Genomic DNA, 12,265 nt, shown 5'->3' with positions numbered 1-12,265 from the left:
TTAAAATGTGTTAGTAAAATGAAAAAGACAGAAAATCAAAGGGAATATAATAAAAACACAAAACTGGGAACTTTTCGTGTCTGCCCTGAGAAGTAACTCTTCCGTGAAGAAAGAGTGACACCCAGTGGACAACAAATCTCTATCCGTCCTGGGTATCGCTACGTCACAAAGCAAAAGCTACCTGCTGTAGAACTGTTACGGTGGGTATGCCTGGTGCCCTGAATACATTATTATTTATGATCAAAACACAAAAGACTCCTCATAAACTATTTTAAGTAGCATTAACTTTAACTGTGTCAAAGTTAATTTTTAGTATCAAGTCTGAAGTGATAAGTGATGTTCTTAAATGATATCAAGCTATCAATTTAAAGGCTGACCAGTTACTAATCAAGTAAGTATGAGAATATGATAAAATCATTATGGCTAATGTTTTAGAAAAGATATTTATAAATACCAAACAAATACTGAAAAATCTAGACTGAATCTGGAATGTAAATCAATTTGGGAAAAATAATAGGAATATTCTCAAAGTATTCATATGATGCCCAAATTGGTTTGGGGGAATTAATGAAAGTAGTTTACAGTAGTACAATTTACTATTGTTTAGTTAATTTCCACCTGATGGCTTGCGCATTTAATACTATCTGCTGCCCTGATCAAGATCAGAATATTAGAACAGAAAAAAACAGTGATTTGCCTAGTATGATCTTTTGCTATCTAAACCAAAACTGCCAAAAATGAAATTTAAATAATATTTTTTCTTTTTCACTTTTAACTACTAAATTTCAATCAAGGAATACCAAAAGCCAGAGTACTTTACACATAATAACATGCTAAAACTGCAATTGTTTTCACAACTTTCGTCAAACTGCCTACTTTTTTAATCTTAAAAAGAAGTTTCTCTCAAGTAGCAGTTGACTTAGTATGTACAAACGCTACTCCATCCCAACTCACTTTAATTTTTCATTATTTAAACGGCAACACATCAACGAATTAGTATACGCTCAAATGGAAATCTATAAGGTACCCAACAGAAAACAAAAAATAAGACAAACCCAAAATATATATATCCTTCAAAGTACCTCCAACTTGTGTGATGCATTCTCTGGTAAAGATTCAAAAATTAAATCTTCAAGTGACTTGGGCTGGTTGGATCTAGCCTTGGGTGGGAACAAAGACAGTGCTTCACCCCGACTCTGGAAGCCCTGGAGTTCTCCAGCTGGGTTCTGCTGCATGAGTTTTAACCTCTTCCTTTCTTTCCGGATTTCCTTTGCCTTTCGACATGGAGGCTTACTCAAATCTGCCCCTTTGCCTAAAAAAAAAAAATTTCAAAATATTAGACCAATCACATTTGGCTCTAGAAATGTTTTTTCAAAAGTCTCAAAGATTCTACAGAATAAGTCCAAAGAGTTAGCTGTGGGGCAGGCCAGGTTTCAGAGGATCCTGGTGTGGGGCTCTCAGTTGACCTTAAAATTCTATCTCCGAAACAGGAACTGCCCAAGGATGTAAACAAGCACAGAACTTTTCCGGCAGTTCTTGCTGTTGAAACTCTCTCTCCTTTTAAAAAATATTCACCTTTTTCTCTGCCTTTGTAAGCAGAAAGAACATCATCAAGTATCTTTTGTATCAGGACACTGCTGTCTCCAGCCCACATTTCTGAGGGACATGTTCCTAAAAGCACTGGTGACGCTGATATGTGCTTAGCTTCTGGTTGTAAACGAGTACCAACCCCAGGACATACTCTGGCAGATTTTATAATGGAAAAACATCCTTGCTTAGTTGAAAGTATTTGTGTCTCTCTCCACCTAAGTGAGGAGTCTCGTTAGTTAGCTCTAGTTAATCACAGTTCTGTTTTAACTAAAAGAGCAAATATCAAGGCCTTTTAAAATATTAAAATTTTAATATTATAAACCACACATTTTAGTGAGTACCCTTCAATCTAGTAAGTCATCCTCAAGAAATCTATCCTGAGTAAATTATAAGACATACAGGCAAATAACACAAATGAAAATCTGAAAATGATCTAAATGCCCAATTTTAGAGTAATTACACAATGTTTAAAATAACAACAGAATATCATATGCTCATTAAAAATGCTTTAGAAACTTTAGGGGATTTGTCATTACACAATGTTAAAAAATAATTCCAATTATGTATAAATATATACAGTAAAAATATTTAGAAAAAAACTTGGAAATATACCACATTAACAGTCAATTTACTTGAGTTTAGAAATAAAGAGGTTTCTTCTCTTTTTGTAGTCTTCTCTTTTCTCTAAATATTCTAACAACGAACATCAGTTTGTAATTTTTTAAAAGTTATGAAGGAAATTAAAAATATCCTACTTTTAAATTACATATTCTAATTACATAAAAGTCAGCGTAGAGAAGGTTTATAGGAATAGCAAGTTCAATTTTACAGAGAAGAAAAGTAAGACCTAGAGAGTCAAGGGACTTGCCTGAGACCAAAAACTAGTCAAAAGAAACTACTCTGGCGAGAAAACGAGTTCAGAAATACTGAGACCACATTACAACTTCGTGAACGTCTTCCACTTAAAAACACAGTTTACCCACAAAAAAGACTGAGAGTTAAGTGCAGCAACCAGGTAACAAAAAGCTGATTCTACCTGTTCCTCTGCTGCCTCCGAGAACCCATTTTCTTTGGCTAGGGACTGTGTCCTCTCTCAGATTTGTTCTGGGGCACAAAGGCATACAGGGTACGAGCAGGCACGCCACCCCAGACCGCGAGGTCAGCGGTCGACTGGCTGGAGGCCTTGGCAAGTCCCCTCATCCGTCCACATGAGAAAGATAACCAGTTTCACCCACGGCGCCCCTGGGAGGATTTAACGAGTTAAGGTATGTGCAGCTCGGTCTATGGCCATGCCACCCTGAACAAGCCTGATCCCATCTGATCTCGGAAGCTAAGCAGGGGCAGGCCTGGTTAGTACTTCGATGGGAGACCATCTAGGAAGACCAGGTGCTATAGGAGTAAAAAATAAAAATAAAAAAATAAGGGATTGTAAGCTGACAAGGTCCTTGCAATGTGTGAGGTCAACCAAGGGTTGCCTCGCCTAAAGGAAAAAAAATGGTATGAGCAGCTCATAAAACAGTACCTACCGTGCAACTAGGGCTACCTTCTACTATTAGCTATTATGTGTGTCACCAAGACCTAAAATAATGTTCTACCTACATAGGCATTCCATCACTGGTAATAAACAAAAAGGCCCTGCATTTCCTACAGTTACTCAAAATTACATTCCCTAGCAAAGTATTAAAATTATGAATTATGAAACTATCCAGAGTGAACTGTGAAACAAAACTTCAGTATTTTTAGGAAAAGACCACCTATGTCACCTTTACGCCAATTCATTCATTGGACGAAACGATCCTTATCACAACTGTTCTCTTCTACTTTTATGTACTATCATGTCACCCACTACAGTGGACAGCAAATGAGGACTTCTGCTTATTTAGATACGGATCTTCTCAGATCAATAAAGTCCTCCAGCTGGATGTAAGCAAATCAACAACATAAAATCAGTACATCACACAGACCCTGTATCCGGAGATTCAAACCACTCAAGAATCCTCCATTAGTCCCAACTGTTTGGAACAGAGGTCACTAGATCTGTATAGCTTCTAATTAAGTCCAAGGGAATACGCTTTTAATACTTTTAAAAATAAAATGGAAATGCAGGTTTCCAGAGAAAAATCTAAATTAGTGCTATGTGTTTTATAAAAAAAGTTTTCACATTCTCAGAGATATTGTAAAAAAACCACAAAAATTTAACATGTCAGTAATGACACAGCTGGAGGTGAGGCTGGTAGTCATTCTACGACTGCGTGCAACGCGGGATAAAGCAAATGGGTAGCTGTGATACTCTAATCTAATTCTACCACCCCCAAAGTCCCAGAGAACTAGGTTTCTCAACATGGAAGAAAGATGATACAAATGTGAGAGAAACTGACCAAACAAAAAGGTAAAAATACTGTAGTACTGAATTTAAATTGGAAGTATCAATATGACCTCAAGATCCCTTAAGTCTGTTCATTGAAAAGGCCTAGAAAACAAGGACCAAGCCAGTAGCAATGAGAGCTTCTAGACTAGTCTGCGATCTCCAAATACCATTTCCCACTAAAACCAACCAGGACTCCTTGGAGAAATGGCTGCACAAGACGATCCAGGAGCATCATGTCATACCCAATAGCAAAGATGCAGCCAAGACTGCCAAGACGGCACCAACAGGACTCAGAAGCCAACTGAGAGAAGCTCTCACGGGAGCAAAGAATTATAACACAGCCAATGTGTTTAGATCCATGAATTCACAATGACACCCCCTCAAAAATGACCTGGCCGCTGTAAGAGGATGTTACTTCGAAGAATGGAAAATCAAATAAAAGAATTTGTCCCGCCTCAAGCAAATGAGGACAGTTCTCTTTACAGAAGGATTCCACCCGTAAATGAAGAATGAATGATAGACTATCTAATGAATTTAATGCCTTGAGCATCCAAGGCTACTAACACTAACAAAAAGAGAGGAACCCAGACATTAAATGTCTCCCAAATAATTTGAATCCACTCGAGAAGTAACCTTACCCATCCCCAAATAAATAATTTGAACGCAAACCTGATTAAGGTTTACTCCCCTCCAAAAAGCAAAATAGCAATTAAATGCTGAACTCTGACCAAGGCTCTAGAGTAACCACCAATTCATGGGCGGGTGGGGAACATGCAAAGCCGCACTGCAGATGTTTCTGGTCAGACGCAGAGAGTAGAGCCAGCAACTGACAAGTTGCACAGTTTCTCTAACAAATAAACTGCAATAAAAACGCAGGAGCCGATGCAAGCAAATGTTTAAAAATTAGAGATTTAAACACTGAACATTCAGTGGCATTAAGAAATTTTATTTCGGTGTAACAATAGTATTATGGATATAATTTTTAAAGTTATCTTTTAGAGATACATTCTGAAACACAGGATGATACAACGTCTGGAATTCCCATCAACATAATGCCAGACAGGGGAACTAGTTAGGAGAATAGAAGAAACGAGCGTGGTCATCAGGAGTCGATTCTTGTTTCAAACAAGGGTAGGCTGCACGGAAGCTCATTATTATATTTAGTCTACATTTGTCTATTTGAAATTCTCCAAAATGGCTTTCTAAATTTGATACACCGTAAATAATTTTTATAATAAAAAAATTAAAAATAAAAGAACTGACCCTATTGCTTAAGACGCTAAAAGGTGAAAGAAATTATCTAAATCATTCAAAATATCTGATTGGACTATTCGTATTAGGATGAAGTCTCAGACCAACATCAATTTGAACGCCATGGAAGCCTTACATTAAAAAAAAAGGCAAACAGACAGCTTTCTGCTCTTTAACACATGTAACACATGACAACAGAACCTAAAACAGTCCTAAAATTTCTTCCTTGGATCATTTTGTATAAATAAAGAATTCAAAAACTGAAACATAATAACCATCCAAACTGACATTCTGTAAAATAATTTTTAAAATCATAAACACACGCATGCATGTGCACACACATACACATGTAATAAACTCACTTACCACTGAATAAAATTTTTAAACCTTATTCTTTTAGAAGTAAAAATATTTTTCCTTGGATCATTTTGTATAAATAAAGAATTCAAAAACTGAAACATAATAACCATCCAAACTGACATTCTGTAAAATAATTTTTAAAAGAATCATAAACACACACATGCATGCGCACACATATATACATGTAATAAACCCACTTACCACTGAATAAAATTTTTAAACTTTATTCTTTTAGAAGTAAAAATATTTAAAAAATCTTACCTTATTAAAGGTGAAGTTAACTATCAGAATCTGAACGTTTTTAAACTAAAATTAATTTTGACTATAAAAATGTTTAGCACATCTTTTCAATGACAAAAATTTGGTTCTCAAATCTCTTGGGCCCAAAGCTTTAAGAAGAAATGGAACTCTTTTAAAATATCTATATTTGGGGATAATAAGGCTATTATTTCAGGCTTTTTCAACATTGCAGTTTTAAAAAAGATGTAATTTGTCCATCTAAATCCAGAGAATAAGTTGTATAAAACAGGGATCCATTTTACAGATTTCATGAGTAATTCATTTTTTGTAGCTGATGAGAGGGCCCAGAGGTAACGTCACAAGCACAAAGAAAATCACTTATATGACTTGAATAACAAACTTTCACTACCTGGCTTAGGAACTGTAAGTACTCCAATTGAGTGTGATGGTTCACCAGAGCCCAACTTTGCTTCTATATTTTGTGACTGAATTAAGTCATGAGATTCTGCTTTCTTTGCGCTTTTTCCTTTCTTCCTCTCTTCACTCTTTAAGCTCTCTTTGAGGTCATCACTGAGCGTTTTAAGGTCACATTGTATATCCAACTTATTGATTAACGCAACGTCACCAGCAACAGCGTCCTCCATGGTAGGCTCCATAGGCTCATCTACAAATCAGAAAAAAATCAAAATCCATCAGCCAGACCATCTCACACAATTAAAATAAAGAAAAAAAATGCACCTTTAATACAATGTGACAGAAACTACTGTGTGTTCACCAGATCTATTCTCCTGTGTTCCAACGTGACACAGCTGCACTTCAGGCAGTGGCACCTAAGCAGGGGAATGTACTGCCAGGCCCTTCGCAAGTCCCATCCACACTCCTGCCCATGAAATATAACCACGATGAGATGTCCGATTCTGCCTCACTTGTTTTAAAGGAAATCTGTGACTCTGAACTTCCACCCTTTCCCCCTCCCCCCAACTGGCTGGATCAATAAAAACCAAAGCGACCTTGGAAATCACATGTTGAACAGAGTCCCAGAATGGCTGGGAGGGGAAGCAGAGCTGCGGGCCAACCCGGAACACCTGCAGTGGACAGCTGTGTGAGGAAAAAAACAGACCTCTATCATTGGTTTAGTCCCTGCACTTCAGTGTCTCTTTGTTAAAGCTGTTTGGCCTTTGCCGTAATGAGTATATCACTAGGAATTAAGTTGCAAACATAAATAATTAAGAAGACTATAACAGGTCAAATAAAGAACCAAACATAAAAGCTACATAAAAAGACAGACAACCACAAATTTACGAATGGACAGTATCCTCGAAGCTTAACTGAATATTAATTTTTGAAACTCAGAACATGATTCCAACCACTGAAAAAAAGTTTAAATTAACAAACCAACAAACTCTACTTAACCTTTAAGGTTATATACCAACAAAATGCTGATACTCCCGATGCTCCAACTGCCCCTGAGCCTCGATGACCCGGGCCTTCAGGCCTCCTTGTTGTCCCAGCTCTGCCAAGTCTGCTCCAAGTCGTCTTGAATCCTGGTCCGTTAAGGACAGTGCATGAGGGCACTGTCATGCTGGCTACTGTCTCTCTAGTGCTTAGAACAGGGACTGGGACATTGTGGCATTCAAAACACACATGGGGAAGGAAACAACAAGCTAAGACTAGGGTGGGAGGCTCCCAAGGTTAAGTACTGCCTACCGCAGAAGCGAGCTAAACCGAAGAACGGATGGCATTCCCAGTCTTATGCTCAGGTATTAGGCGCTGCCTATAAGCTTTTTAAAAAAGTAATAATACCGAAAAAACTGAAAATGCAAAGTATCTGTAACTAAAGCTAACTAAATGTTAGTAATTATCTTTTAGGAAATTCACTTACAATTCAAAATTTATCAGACGTGTAAGAAACTGAATCTCAAGCAATATTATTTACTAAAGTAAGCGTTAACTCTCAAACACAGAAAATCTGAACTTTACTCAGTAGTAAAAGTGATTGTGCAATCGTGTGTAAATTACATATAAGTATCTGTGTCCCCAGAGACTATACCACTTTCCGTTTACTTCTTAAGGATATTATTAGGATCAAGTAAGGTAATAGTTACCAAAGCACTGTGAAAACTAATATTTCAATAATCGCCAGGGCATCACATCTTTAAAACGATCCTTAATCTTCTCCCCAAGCTAGACCCTCCCTGGAATATGTTCCCCATATCCTTGATTTGGGGCCAACAAATCAAGGTGACAGCAGCCGCAGTTCTAACAGTAATCATCATCATAGTCATAGGGCCTGACTGTAGTAAGGACCCCTTCCCGCTACCTAACTTAAAAAATGACTGAAAGTGAGAACTTGGAAAGATACTTCATTTTAAAGTAGTTTTTAGACCTCCCCATCTCATCTTACCCTCACAATTTCCTCTGGAAATTTCTCCTTTAGCCAGAAATTTCAACATTTTTTTCAAAACCTTCTTGTGAGATTTTGATGGCTGGAACTGTAAAGGTCGGCACCTAGGAAAACAAAACAAATAATAAATGAACTCAAACTCTGAAGAAGTAAAATCGGCTACGGGTAGTATCCACTACAATGAAGCAAAGCTCATGCCTGGGATTTCTGGATAAAGACAGTTTAATGTAGCCTTTAACCCAACCCAAATCTTACAAAAACTAAAGTTGAGGGATTAAAAAAGAAAAGAAAAGAAAAAGACATAAACCACTAGAAAAAAGAAAGTGGGAGAAATGTTGGAAGCTGGAAAGCAGATGTACAAGTGGTAACTGACTCAGCCAAACAAAGTTGAATCCTAAACCAACAGTGAGAAAAGCCAAAGATATCCAATTTTCTCTATATTACCCCTAAAAGTCTGAGAGACTGGCAATACCTGACATCTGAGGAGATATGCAAGAAGGTGGGTCTAAAAATAAGAGGATTCCCTAAAAGTTTTGGAAGTAGATGTCAGACGGCCTCCCAACTCTGCATAGATGACACCCTATACAACCCAGCAGAAAACTGCATTTTTAGGAAGGAGTAAAAAATAGAGCCTCTCACATGAAGGATACAAGCACAGTTGAAAGCAAAATGGAACTGTACTGGAAACAGGAAGCTTAAATAAAAGCCTACATGCTGAACGTTGAGACCTCAAACCCACTTCCCCTACTTAGCCCCAGAATATTCACAGACACCTTCTCTCCGGAATGTAATCAGACCTAAAAATGCTGACATGAGAGATTCCCCAACAGAACAGTCCAGCCAGATCGCCCTACTCAAAAGCCACAGTAAGCAAGACCCGCCCGAGTACACAGAATCTCCAATGGGACACTGGAAAGTTAGAATCACCAAGCACTTGAGGAGGGCCTATTACAGGAACAGGTGCCAAAAAAAAACCTGAAATAACTTGGAGGATGGATAAAGAGTATGCAGGAAGAAGAGAACCTAAAAAAAATAGTCATAAAAATATCCTGAGAGCACTCTTATTTCTCTTGAGCTATTACAGCCATATAATAGTATGTGACAAAAAAGGAAAAGGGAAAACAGTCTAAGCACAGAAACCTTCAGAAGCAAAAATAGAAGAAATAAAAAATTAAATAGATGACTTAGAAAATAAAGTTGAGGAAATCACCCAAAAGAGTCAGCAAAAAGAGATGAAAAACTGAGAAGAACCAGAGGACCAGACTAAAAGGTCCAATATCTGAATAAAAACATAGTAGAAGTAAAAACATAGATGGGAAAAGATTTACAAAATAATACAAAAAAAAAATTTCTGAACTGAAGGATACGATGGGAGGAGCTCATAGATAAGAAGGGCCCCTCAAGTCTATATGCAATGAATGAAAACAGATACCCCACCAAACATACTGTGAAATATCAGAATACTAAAGACAAAAAAAAAATTCCAAAGAGAAAACGCTTTTGGATGACAGAACTAAAATCAGAATATCACTGGACTTCTCAACAGCAACAGGACAACAATAGAGCAAAGCCTTCAAAATCCTATACGAAAATTATTTCCAATCTACACTTCTATACTCAGGCAAACAAACTATAAGTTTGAGTAGTGAATTAAAACGTTTTCAGACATACAAAGTCTCGAAGTTTACCTCTCACGCACTTTTTCTCAGGAAGCTATTAGAAGCTGTGCTTCACTAAAAGGAAGGAATAATCCAAGAAAAAGGCAGAGAAGACAGGAGACGGATCCGACCCAAGAGCCAAAGAGAATCCCCAAGATGACAGTAAAGAGATCCTAGGATGGCAGTGATGTGTCAGGTGTAGAGACAACCTGTCCAGATCAGAGATGGTCAGAAAATTCCACAAAAGCAGCAGCTAAACATACCGAGGAAATCTACACAACTGGAGGACGTTCCTAAATAAATTGGAGATCGGTACATCAAAGATATGCAAATGCAAAGATAATTATCAACTCCAGAGAAAGCAGAAAAGAAAAAGTAATCACAGTATACTATATGGCTTAGCTGTGAAGCACATTCACACAGTCACAATATGATGACATTCATCCAAAATTACAATATTTCTAAGATGGAAAGTTGAGGATGAGGACAAAAAGGAGCGTGAATGTGACAGGGGAATAGGAATAAAATAAAAGTAAATCCTTATCTTTCGAAGAGAGAAGCCCAGAGATAATGGTCCAGGAAAAAAAAATCAAGTAATATAATCATATAAGCATATTAGAGAGTAAAGCCAAAAAAAATCAGCTAAAAGATCTGAAAGTGACTGCACTGGGAAATAGAAAATGTACAGGGATTCAGGGGATTGCTATTTTGCAAAACAAGCTTTATGGGACTATTTGATTCCTTAAATTATTAGCACATAAAAATTAAAATTTCTGATAAAAATTAAAATTTTTAAAAAATGCATACCTAGGAAGTTCATCCTCATTTACACTAACATACTGGGCAGCCCCTAATGCATGCCTAACAAGAAGCCAGACTGTAGGCTGCGACCACTGTGTCTTTACTTTAGGTCTCATTATAACTACTGCAGTAAACAAGGTAAAATAACCAAGAGAGTTAACTATGCAAAATGAGCCCATAAGATCGATATATAAATAACGAAATTGTATAGAGAATAATAACTCAGAAAATGTTTGATTTCCATGCAAAATTATAAAATGCAAAAATATCATTTTATAATTACTTTGTTTTGCAATGTTAACTGAATCCCTTTTCATAAAAACAATTCGCCTGAAACTGTGCTTTGCAGGTGATGACATATTTACAATAAATTCCATATGCTTTATTTTTTTCTTTAACTCACGGCAAATGGACTTTTCTGGTTAGAGATTCTCAGGGTTCGCCCAATCAACTTCAGACTTATTTGGACAAAATCATGGCCACCATGCAAAAATAAACTGCTATCTGTAAGAAAATGACCTCTGCCTTTGAAGACATCACTGCTTCATAACCAACAAAGCTCAAAGAGGACAGCACAGCTACTCTGTCATTGTGTTCTTTACACAATGAATGAGATGGTGGCAGCAAACCAGACATCCATCTCTTCTCTTTATTGTCCCAGTTCTATCACGTTAGGTAAGAGAACGGATTCTTAACCAGGAAATCAGTGGAACTTTGGGAGTCTGGGATCATTTCAAAATTAGTACGTAAAGTGTTACATATTTTTGTCTCTGTGCCCCCTCCCTTGTTCAGTTTTGTTACTTTCATCAAATCCTCAAAATAGTCTGCAACCCAAAAACAAATTAAGATCAGCTAAGAGAGATAGTTGTGAGGACCAGCCAAAAAATGATGGATACAACCATGTTTGCTTTTTTTATTTAGAGCAGTGGTCCCCAATCTTTCTGGCACCAGGGACCGGTGCTCCTATGAGGCTCTAATGCCTGATGACCTGAGGTGGAGCTGAGGCGGTGATGCTAGCACTGGGGAGCAGCTGCAAATACAGATGAAGTTTCTCTCTCTTGCCTACCGCTCACCTCCTGCTGTGCGGCCTGGTTCCTAAACAGGCCACGGACCAGTACCGGTCTGTGACCCAGGGGTCAGGGACCCCTGATTTAGAGTATATATACACACTGAAACTGAAGACAAGTGCTTCATAACATCATTATACTTTACCTATTTTCTCCTAGAAGAAGGGGAAGGAGAGAGGAGGAGGAAGGCCTTTCTAACCAAAGAAGGGAAAATCCTTCCGTGTTAGGGTGGGGTGAAGGGGGCAGGGGCAAACCCAAAAGATTATGAAAAATTAATCAAACGCTTTGTAGGAAAAGACTTTTTAATTTAAATTTTCAAATGAAGAAAACTACTCTGAATATACATGTCAGATTACATCTTGGCCCTCCTCTTCCTCTTTCTACAGCAGGGTCTCTAACCCTGGGCTGCGGACTGGGTACCTGGACTGGGTACCTGTACCTGGCCTGTTAGGGACTGCGCCTCACAGCAGGAGGAGAACAGCAAGTGAGCGAAGCTTCATCAGTACCTGCAGCCACTCCTCAGCGC

The 12,265-nt window shown here is 37.8% G+C and overlaps 1 protein-coding gene and 1 pseudogene across 6 annotated transcripts in view; one reads left to right on the top strand and one right to left on the bottom strand.

Annotated features, from left to right (window-relative positions):
• The window catches only part of ATE1 (arginyltransferase 1), a 136,465-nt gene that overhangs the window by 118,215 nt on the left and 5,985 nt on the right, over nt 1–12,265 (bottom strand). For all 6 annotated transcript variants that reach the window (XM_015590646.2, XM_006913502.3, XM_015590645.2 and 3 more), the window contains exons 4-6: nt 8,214–8,317; nt 6,219–6,473; nt 1,083–1,312 (exon numbers count right to left, since the gene is read on the bottom strand). In XM_015590646.2, coding sequence (XP_015446132.1) covers nt 1,083–1,312; nt 6,219–6,473; nt 8,214–8,317 — 589 coding nt within the window. The remainder of the gene's footprint in view (nt 1–1,082; nt 1,313–6,218; nt 6,474–8,213; nt 8,318–12,265) is intronic.
• On the top strand, nt 2,870–2,988 carry LOC112481175 (annotated as a pseudogene).

The sequence above is a fragment of the Pteropus alecto genome, unplaced genomic scaffold, assembly GCF_000325575.1.
Source record: "Pteropus alecto unplaced genomic scaffold, ASM32557v1 scaffold205, whole genome shotgun sequence".
In the NCBI taxonomy this organism is placed as follows: Eukaryota; Metazoa; Chordata; class Mammalia; order Chiroptera; family Pteropodidae; genus Pteropus; species Pteropus alecto.
Note: the sequence above shows the minus strand (reverse complement) of the source record. Positions and strands in the feature narration are given on the sequence as shown.